Source organism: Varanus komodoensis, unplaced genomic scaffold (genome assembly GCF_004798865.1).
Source record: "Varanus komodoensis strain SLA01 unplaced genomic scaffold, ASM479886v1 scaffold4, whole genome shotgun sequence".
NCBI classification, from domain to species: domain Eukaryota; kingdom Metazoa; phylum Chordata; class Lepidosauria; order Squamata; family Varanidae; genus Varanus; species Varanus komodoensis.
In genome coordinates, this window is record NW_025335941.1 from 47,507,858 (window position 1) to 47,527,375 (window position 19,518).

Below are 19,518 nucleotides of genomic sequence, written 5' to 3' on the forward strand. Positions count from 1 at the left end.
TCTGAAACCAGAGATGAATCCAGGAGTACATCAAGCTGCAAATCTGAGTCTTCAAGGGCCATTTGACAGGTTAAGAGCCTTCTCGGAGGAAGTCTTCAAGAACCTGGTGTCCTGCCAGGTTGCTGCTGGCAAGCAAGAGGAGCGACAGAGCTGGTTTTTGTATGCTGGACCTTCTAAGAAATGTTCATCTAGATTCCATCTAGATATGACCTGTTCTTGTGGGTCGGGCTGGGGAGGCCATAGGATTTCAGACATATTCACCAATAATATTTTAATGGGTTTTTATTAACAAATAGAAAAAATATATAAACATGAACACAAGGTTGTAATTTATACCCCTGCCTTTGAATTCCTGCATATGAAATCATATTGGGAAAACTTTTTTGTTTGAAAATACATTGTCTAAAAATGCTTGTGTATGTTTGCTTTTGGCACATACATCATTGCTTGCCATAGGCAACATAATCAAGACCAATTTGGTTAAATCAAACATTTCTAAACTGTATGTACACAATATAAACATTTTAAAATCTTTTTCTTACTTCATTTTTAACATTTGATCTTAATGTAGACTGGTGGAAAAATCTAATCACATGAAGTGAAAATGCGAATGGAAAAACATGCTCCTTATTGGACAAATATGAAAAAAGACATTTTGAAAGCAGTTTTCATAGTATACATAGTAGTCTATACACATTGCCTATTTAAAGCTTTACAGAATACTGAAATGCACACTGAATTTTTATTTACAAACTCTACACAAATATATGGTACTTCATGCAAAAAGTGTACAAATTATTTACTGGTTTGTTTTAGTGAATAAAAACAACATGGATTTTGTTAACAGTCTTCTATCATGGAAGGCTGACACTATGCATATTTGCATCAAACTAATTCTCATTAGAATTAGTGGGATCTGCTTCCAAATCAGTATAAAAAGAATGTAGCCTTCAATTATTTCATTTATAATTATGATGCAGCTGCCACTCGGTATGAAACCTAACAGTGCAAACCTATATGTGTCTACTTAGAAGTAAATTTAGTTCAGTGGTGCTTCTCTCAGAGAAGCACATATATGATTGAAACCAAACGGCATGATCCTATGTCATCTGTTCTTAATGCATGCAAGCTCTGCACACAGAGGCTTATGTACATCCACTGTGAGGCGCACACTGGAGATTTCTGCCACTCTGCACCCCGTATTTCATCTAGATGGCTGGTGTTGGCCAATCAGATGAAGTGTCATGGTGTGGGGGGAAAGGCTGTTGGGACAAGCAAGCCTTTGGTCCCATGTTCTTTCAATCCCTGTCCCCCTGGTGTGCCGCTTTACCCCTTTCCAAGGTGGATTCCTGTCCTTCCATAGGCAGCCAGCATATGCTGGTAGAAGGAAGGTCGGGGTAGGAGCTCCCTGTTCAGAGTCCCAGCTCCAAGACTGCAGCACACTGGACCTAATACTCCAGATAGTCCCATTGTCCCTCAGACAATGTTGGCAGGCCATGGGATTGAGCACTGAATTTCATTTCTTTGTTTCAAACTTCATAAAAAGTACAGGGTAAACTGTAGTCAAAAACAAACACTTAAATTCCACTGATACTATGAAAGTTACAACTAAACAAACATTCCCACTGAAATGAACGGCACTTAAAGGTGTTTAACTTTGGCTGGATTGTCAACAGTTTTAGTATAGCATCGTATGCATATAAAAATGTATGAAATACCTATTTCAAGCCCATTTGTGTTAGCATCTTTTGGCAGGTGTAAATCCTAATATAAAGTTTCTTCCATATTGTAGCTGCAATGCTATACACATTACCTGGGAAGCAAGCATCAATGAACAGAATGAAACTTAGTTCTGTGCAGACATGCATAGGATCACATCGTAAACAGCTGTGCAAAAAACAGATTAGTACAGTCATAATTTTCACAGCAGATTTTCCCCAGAGAAACATTTATGCATAATGTAATGTAACAAACAGGCACTGAGCTTTCTTAGTTCACAATAAACAAGGGGAAGAAAGCATAAAACCTGTAATTTATTTTTTCCACAGTGTTGGGTTTTTGGCACATTCTACATTGACTCAGCACAGCTTATTGAAAATCCTATTAAATGCTTCCTTTTGCCAAGAGAATAAAGGACAAACCCTGACACACAGCTGCTGCTGTTAGTAGCTAGCCATACTCACACAAAACAATGCTATTCTATGGCTTGTTATATTTTCATAATCTGAGCACTGAGATCAGTCCACCAATTTTTGCTGTGTGTCAATGAGACACCGAAGCTTGTTGTTCAAAGAGGAGAGCAGCACGGATCTGCCTTTGGTCTTTCACCATGCTGGTCCTTGAAGTTTTCCCATACAGCTGTTGTGTCTTAAAATGCAGCTTCCCAAGAGCTTTGAAATGCTGCCAATTTATTTCAGCTGCTTCTGAAACCTTGTAATGTTGAGATCCAAGTCACATTCCATTCACAAGCATTAGAAGAGAGGCATGTAGGGAAGCATTCAATTGCAGAGCTGCCAGAAAGGTCCCTTAGATTCCTGAGAAAAAGCACAATGGCAGGTGTTATTCCAATGCACAGCATCCATATGCCTACACCTGGCCATGTTCTATATCTTATTGGAGTCAAAGGGTAGTCATGCCCGGCATCATCTGAAACCCCAAAGCTTTTCTGAAACATGAATGCATACATACCCATTAAGTTTTTATACAGAGGAAGTATTTTTCTCTTCATGACAAATTAATCAGAAACACTAGAAACAATGCAGTCCATCTTTCCTCCTTAGAATAAGCACATACCACTTCCGCTGCTGCCTTTGTGTGTTGACATTGCTGTGATTTTCCCTTCTCATGATCCCATCAATTTATGCTCACTTCCTAGCTAGTCCATGTCCTGTTCTGCCCCCTCCCCTCCCCACAAGGGGCACTAGCCAGAGAGTCAGAATCATACCAGCAGTAGTCCTCCTCCAAGGAATGCCATTTTGCCCCACTACCTTCTTTACCAAATGCAACACCTATTTTTTCTAAGAATAGAAGGGCGCAGTTGCATTGCCTTCACAGCAGATGCTCTTAAGCCTCTGAACTCAGAGCTGTGCAAGTGTGAGTTGCAGGGTTTCTCTTTTTATTCATTATTTGAAGCATTTTCATCCTGTCCTCTACAAGAGTCTCAGGGCAGTTGCACTTTCTGCCCCTGCTGTGCCTTTGCCCTGCCTTTGACCTGGATGAGGGTGGTCCAACACATGGCCCACAGGCTGCATGTGGCACATGAGGCCTTGTTCAGCACCCACCTCCCACAGGGCTCTGGAAAACGGTGGGCTGGGCTGGTGGCCTTGCAAGAGCTCGCCACAATCAGGCCCCACCTGCTTCTGCTGGCGAGTGGCACAGGGCCGCTCACCCGACAGACTCTCCCCAGCTGGGCTGGCAGCCCGTGACACTCCAGCGGAGCACAAAGGTACCCAGCAGCGGAGCACCCAGTGCTCATTAGCAGGAGCGGGCGAGGCCTGCTGGGGAGATCACAGGCCCACAAAGTGTTCTCAAGCCAATTCTGAGACCTCATACTAGTTATCTCCTTCCTTTAATGGTTAATTGAATATAATAATTGTGTATATTATATTACATAAATAAATAAATATATTGCAAACACTTTATTATATGGAAATGCAATTAATGGTGTGGCCCCCAGGTTCTGTGTTGAAGTCCTCATGTGGCCCTCAAGGCATGAAACCTGACCTCCATGGCCTTTTCCACCCATCTAGATTTGGGGCTGGAGAGGGGAAGGGAAGAAGGTTTGGGCATCAACTGGAACCATCACACTTCTGCAACCCCAGGCTCCTCCCCTCCCCTGGCATGCCCCCTCCCCATTTTAAACTTCAAATGAATAATGTGTATACAGGCCAAACAATTAAGATAAGGATTTAAAAACTGTATTAAAAAGATAGTATTCATTTTTATTTATTATACTTTAAAAGATTGCTGTAACATACACAGCGAGGCCCCTAATCTGTACTATCCACAGTGAAACAGTAGTTGGTGTTAGAGCTTTTAAGACCATTAAGGATATTTTCTGGAGTAGGAAGAAAATGCAAGCTGGGACTCTGTAAAGAAGAAGAAGGTTAAGCTGCTCCATGAAGCAGTAAGTACTGGCCTCTCAGTGTTATGGCTGGTGTACATACAATCAGTGCACGTGTGCAAGTTGACTGGGAGAAAGAAGGTGGGCAGAAGGTTCCACCGAGACCTATGATGATCTCTTAACCGAGCACAGAGCTACACCTGCATGAGGTTTAGCAACAGATCGCAGCCTTAGCATGCAGCTCTGTGAACTCAAGTTAGCAACTGGTATCATTCAAACATTTAAGAGGAAAAGGTTGCAGTCCAATACATATTTAACTAGGAGTAAATCCCACTGAACTCAAGGGGCTTATTTCTGAGTACTCATGTATAGGATTGTATTGTAAATCATGTTGACCCCAACGTTTACAAAATAAAATGTGCTATTATTTCTTTTGTATAGCTTGTGTTCTTTTTGCTATTTATTCTGAATATGGATTAGAAGTTGCATTGTATTTTGAATTCTACACAGAACTATAAAGAAACATACTAACAAGTAAAAACATTAGCAGCTCATTTCAATCTGTGCAAATTTTCAGTTTTTTGAAGCATGTAAAATTCACACAGAAACCTTAATGTGGCTAAAAGAATGGATAACTTTAAGAAAAAAGAGAATCCTTTATCTTGAAAGGCACGATCTACAAATGGGTTGGCACGCCTATATTGTGGAATATAGTTGTGGAACAGAAATATCAAGGTAATCTTAGCAACCTCATATAAAGAAAATCTTTATAAAATGTTTTATAGATGGTACTTATCACCAAATAGACTAGCAAAGATGTTTCCAAATATGTCAAATGGATGTTGGAAATGCAAGCATAAACCTGATACTTTTTATCATATGTGATGGACTTGTGATAAGGCAAAAAAATACTGGGCTAAAATACATAAATGGCTTGAGGAAATGTTACAAAAATCTTTAATATTTAAACCTGAAGTCTTTTTATTAGGCATTGTGTCTGATGATGTTGATAAACAAGCAATGTATTTGATTCTACATGTAATTACTACAGCAAGGATTGCATTTGCCCAACATTGGAGAAGAACCACCCACTGATGAACTGATTTTAAAAAAGATTCTGGACTGTGCTGAAATGGATAGGCTGACTTTGTCTCTGAAAAGTTCTATCAAACTTGGAACTCTTTTTATTATTGGCTAGAGAAACAGGACTATGTGTAGATCTGAATATGTCTACGGATCGCTATTAAAAATAATAATAATAGGGGGCTGACCCAGTAGGCCTGATGTCTCTGATGATTGATGTGTTTTAGTTTCTTTTTTTTCAGTTTGTAGAAAATAATAAAATTTACTTTAAAAAAATTCACACAGAAGTAAGTCATAATAATTGAGTATTTTTGAGGTGCCAATTTTAAAAGAACAAGGAAAAATTAACCCGAACAATATTGCACTGATACTGTATACTGCCCTATCAACTATGCAACTATTTATTGTTTTGTTCTTACCTGTTAAATCAGTTTGGGGAAGCACTAACTGTTCTCTCATCTTTCATTGTTGTCTGTTGTTCAGCAGTTTGGAACTGATTTAATGAAGCTGTGATACAGTAAGTATGATTGGGAAGTTCAGTTGCCTCTGTCGAGCTTTGAGAATGACACTTCATAGATGTAACTACATTTGGATCCTGTTCATTATCTGAATCTACAAAGGCTGTTTTTTCAGTCTCCAGGCTGAAAGAATTTTCATCTTCTCCCATTACCTCAGGATATGACTCACAAAAAGAAATGCTATCACAACAAGCTGGGTTTTGGATAAGGGGCCAAGCATCCGAAAGATCTCCACAGGTAGAATGTGAAAGAGAACCAAGGAATGCTGGAATCATTTCCCCAATAGAATTTGAATTCCTGCAAAATGTCATGAGAAATAAGAGCCGACTTTAAAAAGGTTCAAATGCAACATTACAGAAAGAAAGAACAGAAAGAACTAGTAATTTTGTTTCACTTATTCACACCAAATAGTGTATGTCTTGCAAAAATACAATATCCCTACAAAAGAAATGCTATGTTAAGATAAAACATCACCTCTTCTTATTCCCAGCTAGCGAGTCAACTACTGCACATTGCTTGCACATCAAAATGAACATCTGAATGGACCTTTTAACTTCAGTAATTGACAGTGGCACTCTTTTAAGCAAGACACCTGTAAAAATTAGTACTTAAAGTACTATGTATGAAGTACTTAGGGAATCACATCAGTGCCTTCAAAAGCCATAAAGGGATTAATGGACAGCCACTCAGAAACAGTTATACTGTTAAAATTCAGAGGTAAATGGTCCTCATTCAGATTCTTTTTTGGGTACAACAGTAATACAGTGGTACGTTGGCTCACGAACTTAATCCGTTCCATGACTCTGGTTGTGACCCAAATTGGTTGTGACCCAAGTCAAATTTCCCATAAGATTCAATGTAAATAAGGTTAATCTGTTCTGTTACTATTTTTTATCAGAAAAAATTGAAACAAAGTGACAAAGAACAACAAAGTAACAAAGTACTGTACAGTACAGTGGAAAACATTAACCTAGGTGGGGGCGAGGTTATTGTTTTGAGGGAGAGTCCCCCTCCATAAGGACACTGGGGAGATCTCTTTCAGGGGTTTCCTCTCTTCTTTGCCTCTTAGCTGCAGGGTCAATTTTGGTGAAAAATCTGTCTATAGTCACTTGCTTTTTCCTGCGCTGCATAACCCTCCGGAAATGAGAGACCACGTTATCGTTCATCAGATTCAACACTGTTTGTTACAGTTATGTTGGGGTGGTGCTTCTCAAAGAAATCCTGGCATTCATTCCATTTTCACATAATGGATTGTATCACATCACTGGTAACCTCCTCCCTGTCTTCCTTTCCTCAGCGGAATCCTCCTCAGCAAGTGCCTTCTGCTGCTCACTCTGGAGTTCAGCAAGTTCTTCTGTCGTCAGTTCCTCTATGTCTTCCCTGCACGAACGCAACTGCGATTGTGGCCATCTCCCCACTCAGGGGCGGGGTCAGGGGAGATGGCCGCAACCTTGGTTGCCACCCAATGTGGACTTCGCGATCCAAGTCAAGATTTTCATGAAATTTTTGTTCGTTACCCGATTTGGTTGTGAACCAAGGCATTCGTGAGCCAAGACACCACTGTATTGGTCTTGCCATAATTTGCATGAAGTTGGCAGACAACATTTGTCTGTAGTTCAGAGTTGCTCTGCTGGAATGAGTATATCATGCAATATACTCATTCTGTAATAAATATTAAAATGATCAGAGATAAGCACCATTCAAAAACATGAATTACCTTTCATGAAGTGAAGCCTGAGAATGAAAAGGGCAGCTATGACAGCTGTGTTCCAGGCTACATGTTTCATCACAGCACAGCGATGGAATCAAATGCACTGGACCTAAAAAAAAAGCCAGTAATTTAATCTCATCAAGCCATATTCATCTAAGCTTACTGCAAGTTAGCCCCAAACAATTACAGTGCTTCAAATCTAGCTTAAAAGTTAGGTAAATTGTGCACTAGCAAAAATATAGCCATTTATATTAGCAATCCACTGCTAAAGACCTGGTCAAACTTAGACAATGTGCACAGATTTCTTGAAACAAAGGCAGTGTGTGATTCTCATGACCATGGGCTAATTCACCCAATCCTGAGCCTACAGTCTGGGCACAGTATGGCATAGGAGATAGCTTCTGGCTCTTGCCTGTCTACTATGCATGGAAAATAATGTGCGTGACCAAGACTCAAACTGATGTGTTTTCATGTATATTGGCCCAGCCATATAATCCATTTGCTCCTTTTTAATTTGGTTTGGTTTTCTGTCAGGAAAGATCATGGACTTATGTATTATACACAATTGGAGCGCTACATCACAAGTTACATTTGCATCTCACAATGTGAATGTTCTTGATGCCATCTCCAGTCCTGAGTATGCTTACAGCCTTAGTCATAACTTCCATTATATTCTCACACTCCCAATTTTGATTTCCCAATTTTGATTTCCTGTTCAAGCATCCAGTGTTGCTCTATCTATGAAGCCATGATGGTAGTACTGAGCCAATTCCCAGAAGACTCAAGTTACACTTTTTGATCTTCAGGGAGAGGTAGGAATACATTATACTCCCATTTTCCAAGTACTATGTACCTCACAAAACAACAAGGCTACAGTAGTAGAACTACTAGCAGTGTATTAGCTAAATCCATTTTACATTTAATGGATCGTTACTTCTCAGCAGAGCTACCATCCAACTTATGAATTTGTACTCCCCACATACTTAAATATCAATGTACAAGCAGGGTAGGTGGGGAAGCCCAGAAAAATACTCTGGCAGTTGAAAGGCTGACATGCGGGCCTATGGACACCAACCAGCATTGCTCCTCCCTACAACTGAAGAGGTGCAGGAGAGACATTGCTTATTGTGAAGGCAGACTATAGCTGTTGTTCTATCCCCAGATTAGTTTAGCATAGCGAAAGCATGTCTATAGCTGTGGCAGTTCTATGCACTTAACAGAATGAGGAAAGGCCCGAAGAGGTGGGATTCAATGGAGGAATATACAGAAATGAAACTGCATTTTATGTACTCTTGCTATTTTGGCCAACACTCTTCCCATAAAGCTTCCCCAAGCTGACTGCACTTACCACACAATTGTGATGGGTCCCGCTGGCACTGGGAACATGTTCTGTGAGCAAACACATTAAGCTGTGGTCTGTCAAAACATGAAAGTTCAGAGCCCTCACAGTGCACATCCTGTGATCTCATAGACCCTTCAGAATAAATGAGAGATTGACAATGGATATTGATAAATTGCTTCATTAGTGTTCATGGTATTCTCAGATCTTAGCTTTGCACATTTCAGAGTCATGTACAAGTGAAGCTTGGAGCATTTATTCAGAAGTACTGCATTGCTATACTATAGGGTACATAATTTTATTCAGAATTCCCTGCTTTGGGCTTACTTCAGAGTGTTTTAGAATCTTCACTAAAGGTAAAAGGTAGAAATCATTTGCAGAGGTGGGGTCTCCAGGCCTGGATTGCAGCTGAAAGCAACCTACTGTTTCTGGATTAGAAGTTGTTCTACTTTCTTTCTTCCTGAGAAAAGTGCAGGCAGAATTTACTACTGTTGTTTGAGTGATCCATACACTCATAATCTTTTTCTCAAGCAATATAGTTTTGGGTTCAAACCAGCACCTTGAATTGGGCTCAGAAACACACAGGCAGTCAATGCAAGCAGGCCATTACTGGTCTTAGGTATCTGGACCTATGGGTCCCAGTTATTAATCTGGCTGTTGTGTTCTGCACAAGCTGTAGCTGCTGAACTATCTTCAAGGGCAGTCCAACGTAGAGTGCATTGCGATACTCTAATCTGGAGATTACCAGAGTGTAGATCCCTGTCCAGATAGAGGCATAACAGCAGACACCAGCAGAAGGCACTCTGAGCTACTGAGGCCACCTGAGCCTCCAGTGACCAAATTCAATCAAGAAGCACCCTTAATCTGCAAGCCTGCCCCTTCAGGGGGAGTGCAACTCTGGTTAAACTAGTGGTGTATACGGAATCTAGTTTCTGAGGTGGGAATTGGTTAGATTTCCTCAGCTCAGTTCCCTAGACTCCTGCCTGCTTTCTCTCTGCCCTAAGTCAGCTTGTGCAGAGCGTTTACAAGGGCATCTCGCAGGAGGCAAGTTCAAGAGATTCTGTGTGGCCAGCCTGTGCACACACTGTCCACACATCTGCTGTGCAAGTTCTGCTGCTGCATACATGACTCATGGGCATTGGATATTTTGTGCAAAGAATTACATACTTTCTGTACTTTGCTCAAAGAATTGTGTACTTTGCATACTTTGCACAAGGAAGCCAATAGTGTTCCTGAGCATTTGCAGACTTTATCCTGGCTCACTTCCTGGCCAAAGCTGAGTGTGAGAAAGAAGTCCCACGAGTGCGTGAGAGCTAGATTCCAGTATTATCCACATCTTTGTCTGGATTCAGCTTCAGTTTGGTAACCTTCATCCAGTCTGTCGTTGCAGCCAGACACCAGTTTAGCATGTTGATGATGAAAAGGAGAAACAGAGTTGTGTGCCATCAGCGTAATGATGGCAACACACTCCAAAACTCTGGATGAACCCACTCAGCAGTTTGACGTAGATATTATCTAGCATGGGAGACAGAGCAGACTGCTAGGACAATCCATGATGGATAATCCATGGAGATAAGCACTATTTCCCAATTGGCCCTCCAAGAGTAGTGCAACCACTGCAACACAGTATCCTTACTCCAACTCAGAGAGTCATGCCAAAGGACACCACGGTTGATGGTATCAAAAACTGCTGAGAGGTCCAGGAGTTATCCACAGGGTCACATTCCTGTCTGTTTCCCGACACAGGTAATAATACAGGGTAAGTGAAACTGTTTCTGTGCCAAAACTTGGCCTGAACCCCAACTGAAATGGATTCAGACAATCAGTCTTATCCAAGAATGAGAACTGGTTGACAACCATCCACTCAAGAACCTTGTCCAGTAAAGGAATATTTACTATCTGCCTATTAAGGTCTTTAAGTTATTAAGGTCTTCTGGATCAAGGAAGGATTTCTTCAGAAGTGGTCACACCACTGCCTGTTTTGGGAGGCATGGGACGACTTCCTCTCACAAGGAGGCATTTATCACCTCCCTGGCCTAGCCAGTTCTTCCTTCCTTGATGACTTCTATAAGCCAGAAGGGGCAACGATCTAGTACAGATAGTTCCATGAACCTGGCCAAGCATCTTGTCAACATTCTTGAGTTTTACCAATTGAAACTCATCCAATAAAACTAGAGCAGGTTGTACTCTGGGTACCTCATGTAATCCAACACCTATAACTCTGTAGACTCCCAATGAATGCAACAGATATTTTTCCTGGAAGTTCTGGACAGGTCTCAGATGTTTTAAAGAGGTCCTTGGGGTGAGCATTAGAAAGGCCCTAGATGACCCTAAAGTTTTAGGTGGAAAACTTGTTTGCTTCTCTAGCACCCTTGCAGTTTCTAAATATACCTGATTGGAGGCACACCCCAGGGTTCTACTGCATCCCCTGGGAGCTTTCCTCCATCCGTTTAAGCCATTTCCTAAGTTGTTTCGTTGCTCTAAGTTTCAGGGTATACCGTGGAGGCACATGAACACTAGAAACTAAAGGGTGCTTAGGTGTAATCAAATAAACCTCCTAGGTAATTTCTGTGTTCCACAACTTGACAAGGGTTCAACAGGAGTGACAACCACATCAGCTGGAAAATCCCACAGAGCCCTCTAGAAACCATATGAAACCTCCAGGGGTTCCTCTTAATAGGCACCCCATGGGCTAAGTCTCAAAGCACTAGCCTCATATGTGACTGAAAGACGAACACTAGAGTATGCCCTATCACTTGTGTTGGGTCATTAACATGATGGGAAGGTCTCATGACAACATGAAACAGATCTCTGCTTAACTCATCTGCAGAACTAGCCTTCACACAGTTCTTCTTAATGATATAATTGCTTGAGATGGAAGAGGGAAGTTTTGCAAATCAGCTCCAAGTTATAATTAGTAAGACTCAAGCATTTTCTGCCTTTTCACTGAAAGGCTTCTATTGTAGAAGTCTCAAAGTAAAGACAAAATAGGCAACAATATTAACTGAAAATATAGTATGAGAAACTTACAGCTTGGCTTCTTTTCCATAAATTGTCTTTTGCAATAAATAACACATAGGATGAGAAGAGCTAGAAGTACAGTTGCCAGTGCACTGCATATCACAGCAGCTAGAGCAGTGTCTCTTGGACTGGAAGCAGTTGATGGGATTTTCACCAAATTCACTTTTGTAGTGCCTAAATATAGAAGAATACAAGAAGAGCACATTTAATACAGTTTATCCTTAAATGCAGTCACAAAAATGTTTTAGCTTAAATGTTTTCTACGAATCAACCTAGCTCTATGGATGCCTAGAAAAGGCCCCACAAATAGCCACCTCAGAGGATGCTATGCTCTGTCCTAAGTCAAATTATGCAAATATTCATGTCACAGAATTTTTCCACTGCTCAAAGCATCCAAATGAAGATTTTACAAAAGATTAAAGTCATCAAGCAGTTGCAGAAATACCAAATACTACTGCTTGGTTTTAGATTTGCAGAAGGCAAAACTACAGCAATTGGATATTCCTGTGGGTAGAAGCGGGAGAGATGATTTTTCTCAATGCCTCTTACAGCGCTCTTAACACCCATCCCAGAGGGGTTGGGGCCCTCTGGAACAGTGTGGGAGCTAGTGTTGGGCATGGCAGTGGAAGGGGAAACCAGAAAAAAGCAGTTTCTCTCCCTAGTGAAAGCCATTGCTGGATGGAACAGGCACTTCTGCTGACAGAAACTATGTCTGGATACATCCCAGTGGAAATAGGAACCTTTCAGCACAAACCCCATGGGATAGGCAACCTTAAGATTTTGCTGCTGCTGCTTTCCTCTCCACTCTTCACATTTTAAAACTGCTTACAATTTCCCACTCAGTATATCAGCTCTTGTAGTACAGAGAGCCTCCAGGAAGCTCTGTCTGATTTACATAATCATGAAACTGGAAGATGATCCCATCATTTAGGGATGGTTCAAATGTAGCTCACTCATATGCTTATCTTAATAAATAACTTCCTTGTGTGATCAAACTGAAGTTTGACATCACATCTAAGCAGGCTCATTATGGCTTGCCTGAGCCCTCCAGGATCTAATCATGTTTTGCAATCCTGATTTGATTTAACTGAATTAATTGGGAAACAAATAAATTCAGCAATTAGGATGAATAAGAAAGAGAATTTCTATTGTATTAATTAGAACTAAACTGAGATTCTGCCAGAGTATGTTTTCCACAAGTTTTCCAATCACAAGTTAACATTCATTAAAGATAAGGTTAACTTTTAATCAAATGGTTCAGATATTTTGCGACCAAGTTAACAACAAAGAAGAAGAAGAAATAGTCTCTGAAACACAGAGATAAAGGGCTATAATAAGCATTCATTTATTCAGAAACAGAATCCCAGACAGAAAATGCTTTTGCTCTGGCAGTGTAGAAGTTTGTATTTCGATAAGTAACCAGAAGGAGTCAAAGGTCATGCAGCTGATCTGCGTAACTCACATATTTTCCATGGTAAGAAAACTTATTAAAATACTCGAGATGTTCAGAGTCATTCTGCCTTTAGCTGCAAAGGGAGATCAATGTCCTCAGAAGAAATCCATCCAGGGATCTTTGACCCATTTTACATTCTAATGAACTAGGCCATTCAGCGCGTGGAGAGACATTTAAGGGGGGTACTATTTTCAGCATACAAAAAACAACAGGGACTAGAAAGGTTTAAGGCATTCAACTATAATAATTTTTAAAACTGTTAAAAAAGAGTCTCTGAGGCCCTGTTCCCATGTCAGATACACACATTTCTTTTATAAGTATGGTTTAGGCATTCATTTGGATATAATAAAGGTGTCTTATTATGGGATGTGATAATGGACCATCATGGCAGCCAGCTCCACACATGACTTATCCATATTGCATGGTAGTGTCACACAAATTCAAATAAATGTCAAAGAATAACCAACTGCTATCAAGCTACCTCCTACATGTCCTTTATGTGTTAGGAACTTCTAAAGAGGGCTACCATCACTCTATTTAGCAGAGACACATACTGAGTGAGTGTGGCATGTCAAACTCCCACCAACTCTCTGAAACAAAACTCTCATCTGTCTTTAGTCAAAAGGCACATATTTATAAGTAACCAGTGTTGCGAAAACATTAAGAAAGAAAGATGAGACTTTTATTTCTTCGTTTTACAACACACAATTCAAAAACCATGAATTACAGTGCTTACAGAAGGACATATCAGTTCAACAACTTCACAAAAAAGCCAAATATTTGATATGAAAAATAATTAAAAGAATGCCCAGTGGTGTTAGCTTCTGAAAACATGTAACATTTGTTAATTCTACATGCATGCCTGGACAAGAGTGGGAGACTATAATTTTATGGAAAATTATCTTTGCAATCATAATGACCAGTTTGTTTCCCATCAAACAAAGTATAGGAAAATAGCTATGCAATCCAACATGTACAACAAAACAAAACAAAACAAAACAAAACAAAACAATGGAAGTGAGAAGCTGCCCTTCTTTTGTGCTCATCATCAGGAATTTCCTTACTACCTGTGCAAACTGGCAGTAAATAAAGATTTCTCTTTAGCAAAATTTGGGGAGGGATGACAGGACACACAGAAAAAGCAGGAAAAAAGGGAAATTATTGGACAAATTGGAAAGATTAATAACAATGCATTTTGTGGCAGTGCATTCCAGTTAACTTGTCCAAATGAAACTTGTACATTGTAGGAATATGCTGAAGGAATGATTTGTGAATCCTTAGTATGGAACTATGATTGCCCTCTTTATAATGAAAAAAATGAATTTTTGCATGTATACTTTCTGGAGGCAGAACCTCAAAATTCACAGTTCCTTCTTACTGGCTAAATCAAGTGTACCAGAACCTCAAAACATTTTACTCACATTGAAACTAATGGGAAAATGGGAGTTATCAAGTGTTTGCAACAATACTACTTAAAACTTTAGGGTTTTAATATTTGTTAGCCACCCAGAGTGCCTGAGTTATCCGGCAGTATAAAAACGCAACAAACAAATAAAATAAAAACTTGATGAACTGGATATAGCACATCCAGAAGTGTAGCTTTCTACTTTGCAGAATTCTTCTATGAGCAGAAGAGCACTGTCCATGTGTAGAAGGACATATCAGGATCTTAATCAAATGTGATTTGGACTGCGATGAAAAACAAACCAATATTGAACATAGCCAGCAGGATCCAAACTTTACACTTCCATTAGCATAAGTTACACTGAGCTAGTGTAAGAGACCTTCAGCTCACTACACATAGGGTGTGGTAGTTGGCATGGCAGGATTCCCTGGAAAATCCTTCATGCCAACTAATATCGTTGGCATTGCACTAGAGGGCAATCATGCTGGCACAATGTGAAGTACATAACACTAATGTCCAACTGGATACTGCCCCTTGACAGTAAGCATACTTCTGAGTAGGACATGATAGCATGAGATAAATTGATTAAAATACTCATGCTTTGTTTTGCACCAATAACATTTCAATTTAACCTTTAAAAAACATAACTGTAGCATTTCCATACTGAAAAAATCAAAAGCAATAAACAATCATGGATGAAATTGGAGTACATAGGATTACCAGGCTGTGTACAGAAAAGCAAAGATCCAAGTATGTACATGTCTATAGTTTGGCACACAGCTGCAGGGATCATATTGGTTTTATTTCTTTTGGTGTATGGCCAGTGCTGGTGTTTTTGTAACATACAATATTAATTATTATAAATTTGATTTAATAAGAAAAGTGATATTTTATATTAAATATTTTAAATTTCTATTTAGATAAAACTGGATTTTCAAGCCTCTCTTTTCCAAATTGTTAGGACTGCAAACCTTTGCATATTTAAATTAAGTCCTACAACAACTAGCATGGTCCAGCCAGGCTATGGCATGCTGGAAGCCGTAGGAACTTTTTTCCTTTTAAATATGCATAGGATTTTACCCTAAATAATTGACTGAAATGTCATCAATTAAGCACAAGAAAGAATGTTAAAATATTGTAGAAATAGAAGTATTTGATTTCCAACAATGTAATTTCCAGCCTTACACTCTGTATATATGTATCTTTTTGTTTATCAAAGATTTTTCTGAGTAGATAAGTGTGCCCTGGATTACTTTCAATAATTTTTTCCGGCTAACAGATAACCTTTTTGTAATTTTGATGTAGGCATAAACACCCTTTCTCTCCAGAAGAGTAATATTTGCAATAATTCATATGAAACCCATCATGAAAACACTTCCCAATATGCAAAACAGTTGCATTTTTTCAGCAAATTTATACCAAGAACCCAGGCAGTAGGTTAAAAGGACATGGATGATGACAATGATGACAGCAACAACTCTCTTGCATATTTTTTAATCTTTTCCAAGTGGCACCCCAGTTGTATATGACTATGAACTTTCTAGTATTCAGTATAATTTCACATTAGTACCATCTATGGAATAGGTGAACCATTTATTACATAAGATCACATTTCTACTGTACATTATTGCTAAAAGGCCTTCATTTCTAATTACATTTAAAGGTTTTTCATTAAAAGGTTGTAAACTGCCTAGAAAGCTATGGCTATTGGGTGGGATAGAAACATAATAACACAACTATAATAACAAAGAAGAAAGCAAGTTTTACAAGAAAATAAGAATTCTTTGTTTCAGAATGTGAAAAGAAATGATGTTATAACTCCAAATATTAATGGATTTTTTATTTTAGAGAATTCTAATGTAATCTTAATAACTGCAGCTACATGGGGCACTTCTGGGATAGTATTTTTCAGCCTGTGATTTAGGTCTTGTTCTGAGCCTTCCTATAATTCTATCTCCATTACCAAATGGGTGCTGACCTTCTTAAGCCAAAGAGAGAGATTTAAGGCCACTTCCCTGTTCTCTTGGAAATTTGTGAATATCAAGGGACTGCAGCCTCTTTAATTTCTAAAGAAAGGTGAACTTTAATGGAAAGGATGAACAACCCATATATTCTGAGATGAATTCATTTATCTATTCGTGTTTTAATAACAACCCTGCATTAACACCATTTGCCTGTTCCATATTGTTCTACAGTCATTTGTCGTAGTCAAGTGGAATCATGGTAATCCCAAGTTTTAACTAGTGGCACTTCATCTTATACTGGAGCTTTGAACTCTTTGTATATGTGATGATGTAATCTAGTTCAACACAGAATATGGCAGAGTTTCACATCTTCAAACACAAAACACTACAATTGTAAAACCTGCTGGCCTCCCCCACATAGAGCAGCATGCAAAGGTGTCCTGTAGAAGTTAATATAGCCCAGCCCACCTACATATGCTGTTTCACTGCTATGCAAGCCAATAGCACACTGCAGGCCATTCTCCATCTTTGCTAATTTATAAACTCCAGAGTGAGGCCTTTTCTCATTGCCCCAGAGCATCTAGCAGCTTGTTCTTCAGGGTTCTGCATGTTGTTCCAGGATTAGCCAGAGCACTGGAGTCCTGGAGAAGAACAAGCTGCTGCATGCTGCCAAAGGAGGTGTTGAAAAATTCACCTCTGAGTGTACGGACTGGCAGCGGCACTGCACACCTGGCAGTGCATCAATGGCTCAATGTGGAAGTAACCCCTCAGGGGAAGGGATGGGCTATGTGTGTGTGAGGCCAGCTGGATATCATCCTATATCAGTACTTCTAAATGGTAAAGACTTTCAGAACTATAAAACTGGATATTACAGCCTGAAAAAATGTACTTCCTAAGGCATGTTATTTTATCACATAAATAAAAACAAAATGCCACTGAAACTTTATTTTCATTTATTGAAACTGATTAACACAGAGAATTCTGAGCACAAGCTCAATAGAATGGAAATAGATAAAATCCATGCAAGCTGGTTGTTCAATGAGCTGTACCCAAGCAGTTTAGTCACTAATTAACATCAAATGTTGCTTTCTAAATTCAGAGCTCATTGCACGAGTATTTTAAGTGGACCTGTGGGCCAGCTGTATTAATATATAAGACACATCACAAAGAGAATCTAATCTGTATGGGTCAATCATTATCCCATTCTCTCAGAAGAATTTCAAGTTCATTTAAATCTGATAACTGAGCAGCTACCTTTTGTTAATAAAAAGTAATGATTAAGTTAAATATCTTGCAGACATACTATACCTAAAACAAACACTCACTCAGCCTCTGGCAAAGAAAGATGCTAATTATAGGATTGACTCAAGAGATGAAAGGCTGGTTCTAGTACTAACTTGTGCAGAGAGCTGGTTAAGAGAAATACTGGCATTCTCTAACCCCATAGCTAAAATTAACACTTTCTTCTCCCTTTCCAGCAAGCTAAAGCTAAACATGATAGACTATTGGTACAATCATTTCTGGCATACCCTAAAAGGGTGATCAGTTCTTCCTAAGTAGTTGATATGCACACATGCACATGTGTTTATGTGTGTGTTTGCACTGAGTAGATATATTAGGCCATTAGGGGAAATGAAGTGGGGTGATGCCCATATCCTCATTCAGTCTCCTTTTTCAGCTTAGTCAAGAAATTAAGTTACAGGTTCTTCAGACAATAAGAGTGGGCGAGTGCTGAGTGGCTATCAGAGACTTGCACAGACCTTGCCTTCCCTATAAAGCAATCAGAGGGCCACTAGTCCTTGGCTTTTGATTCAGCATGCTTCTGTATACCCACAGCTGAAGAAAGTAAGTGAGAGAGTGCTATTGTACTCATGCCCTATATTTGCACGTCCCACAAAATTCAAAATTCTGATTGGCCATGGTATGAACGGAATGCTGAACTAAATAGGTCTTTGGTCTGACCCAGCAGGGCTCTTCTTATGTTCTATAATAACCTTGTGTGTAAACTGTACAGTGAAGGAAGAGGGGGAAAGAAAGGGTTAGTTTTGCCCTATGGCCTGTTTGCAGTGAGAGAGTGGTGATTTTCTGGATAGCGGTTGCAGGTTTAGTGAGGGATTTGGCCCTTCAACTTCCAGCAATGACCTCCTCTGAAAATGTCAATGACTCCTCTGTACATGATTTTCATGTGTGGGTTTAAGCAAAGCTTCAAGAGACTTGGTTTCTTAAAGCAGAACAGCAATCCTATAGTAGCACTGAGTTTGTTCCACCCAAAAGGACTAGAGTCACCATAACAGAGTGTCTCCCCCAGACCTATTGTCCCCAGATGATCCACAATACTATTATCTGATAGTACTGAAGGCCACTGAGTAGTCCAGGGGAACCAATTGGGGCAGGGGGCACCTTCTTCATCCTCACCTGATGTATGCCATCAACCAGAATGACTATCTTCTGGGCCATATGTAGGGCAAAAGTTAGACTGGAACAGACCCAAATAATCAGTATTAGCCTACACTTCCTGGAGGTATCATCATCCTTTTCAGCATTGTGATAAGAAATGGAATTGAGGCTTGTATGTCCATGGAAGGATATTGAAAGTCAAGAGGACTTTCTGTTTAGAAACTTGCCAGCATAATATATACTATAAGACATTCAAATGCAACACATAAGTCAATTTACATTTCAAATCAGAAAAGGGCACTACCTTTACAAGTGGAATAGTAAAACATTTTCTTTAGAGTTCTCATATAAAGAAGTTTCGATTTTCTTTCCATCCAGAAAAAAATTAACAAGGAGAGTGAACAAACATGTATGTAGCTGACTTGCAAGTACTGAGAATGCAAACTGCTTGAAAGACATAATGGGACAATGATCCCTGAGGAGTTGGGCTGCTTTCACTCATCTGCTGTCTCTTTAGGAGGGTGAGGCTCAGGCAAAAATAAAACACCGAGACAGTACTTTCAA

General features: G+C 39.6%; 1 protein-coding gene across 1 annotated transcript in view; it reads right to left on the bottom strand.

Annotated features, from left to right (window-relative positions):
• Positions 1-216: 216 nt before the first annotated feature.
• The window catches only part of TNFRSF19 (TNF receptor superfamily member 19), a 65,117-nt gene continuing 45,815 nt past the window's right edge, over positions 217-19,518 (bottom strand). The window contains exons 7-11 of the mRNA XM_044442073.1: positions 11,745-11,909; positions 8,724-8,849; positions 7,382-7,484; positions 5,566-5,961; positions 217-2,534 (exon numbers count right to left, since the gene is read on the bottom strand). Coding sequence (XP_044298008.1) covers positions 5,574-5,961; positions 7,382-7,484; positions 8,724-8,849; positions 11,745-11,909 — 782 coding nt within the window. The 3' untranslated portion in view covers positions 217-2,534; positions 5,566-5,573. The remainder of the gene's footprint in view (positions 2,535-5,565; positions 5,962-7,381; positions 7,485-8,723; positions 8,850-11,744; positions 11,910-19,518) is intronic.